Source organism: Plasmodium fragile (assembly GCF_000956335.1).
Source record: "Plasmodium fragile strain nilgiri unplaced genomic scaffold supercont1.57, whole genome shotgun sequence".
NCBI classification, from domain to species: Eukaryota; Apicomplexa; class Aconoidasida; order Haemosporida; family Plasmodiidae; genus Plasmodium; species Plasmodium fragile.
The window spans coordinates 31007-32226 of NW_012192637.1; the positions used below are offsets into that span (position 1 = coordinate 31007).

General features: G+C 39.4%; 1 protein-coding gene across 1 annotated transcript; it reads left to right on the forward strand.

Moving 5' to 3' along the window:
• On the forward strand, nt 1-372 carry AK88_04232 (uncharacterized protein; the record flags this gene model as incomplete). The annotated part of the gene is made up of 2 exons (XM_012481842.1): nt 1-55; nt 218-372. The coding sequence occupies 2 exons, from the start codon at nt 1-3 to the stop codon at nt 370-372; spliced, it is 210 nt and encodes a 69-aa protein (XP_012337265.1).
• Between the last annotated feature and the right edge of the window lie 848 nt (nt 373-1220).

Sequence of the window (1220 nt, forward strand, 5' to 3'; positions counted from 1 at the left end):
ATGATAATAATAAGTTTGAATAATTACGTTTTTGGTTGTTTTTTGATTAAAGAAGGTAGGGTTCAATTTTCTCCGAGGGGCCAGGCTCTAGTTTGGCTTCCCTCCTCTCCTTACGCGGAATTTTTGTGTGTACGCAATATTTGTAAATAAATGTGTACACATATGGATGCAGATTCACACATGTGCATGCTTTCCCTCCCCCACCCCTTCCTCGCAGAGTACCTAAAGGGTCTGTATGTACTTTTTTTTTTCGTCATCCTGGTGATCAGCCTTATCCTTTCTTTAATTGTCACCATTTATCTCAAGAAGAAGCGGAACGCGCGCGCATACAAAAGCCCACGGAATGCCGACCTCGCGCAGCCTCTCCTGTGAGGCAGCCACTGGTCAACCATGGCCACCGTGGAATCGGTGAATGCGCACCACATCTTCGCATGAGATTGTTACTTTTGGTTCCCCTTTAATTCATAATATATTTTTGTTCTTTTTTTATTTTTTTTTTCCACCCAATTAAATCATCGCAAATTTTAAAATGTTCATGTTTTTTTTTTTTTTTTTTTAACACATTGTAGTTAGGGTCTTTTTTATTCCCTTTTTTGTTTCCCTGTGTACAAGTGCTTAACCAAATTAACTTCCTCATCGTGGGCAGTGACAAAATGGTACCCCTGAGTGCTGTTTTTTTTTTTTATAACCTCTTTTATGTAATTTTGTCGAAAATTTAAGCAAGGGAAAAAAGGCAAGTAAGGTGTGTGACGATTTTGGGAAATGTGGTATATGATGTGTCTGTCCACCCTTCTCTCGTTCACTTTCCCCATTTAGTTCTGTCTTGCGAATAATGCAATTCGGCTCACCGGGAAAGGCTGCCTCTTATGCAGTGACAGAGTCCAAATGTTTGCAATTCCTCTTGTGGGAGATCCCCAAGAGAGGTACATTCTTACATATGTTGACAAGTATATGCATTTATAGGAATGCTGTCGTGCCGGATGGCCGAGTGTTTGTGAATCTCTTTAGCTGGGTGCTCTATGAAGTCCTCAAGCGCGAAGAAAGGAAAAAAGAAAAAAAAAAAAAGAGGCACAGTTACATGCCCTGCGACTTACAAATATTTTTTAAAACCTTTCGTTTACCCCTCCTTTTGCAACTGTTTAGACAGAATTTTACGCTTAATGATGACTGCCGCGGTGAGCAGGTAGCCAAAAAAAAAAAAAAAAAAAAAAAAAAAAATA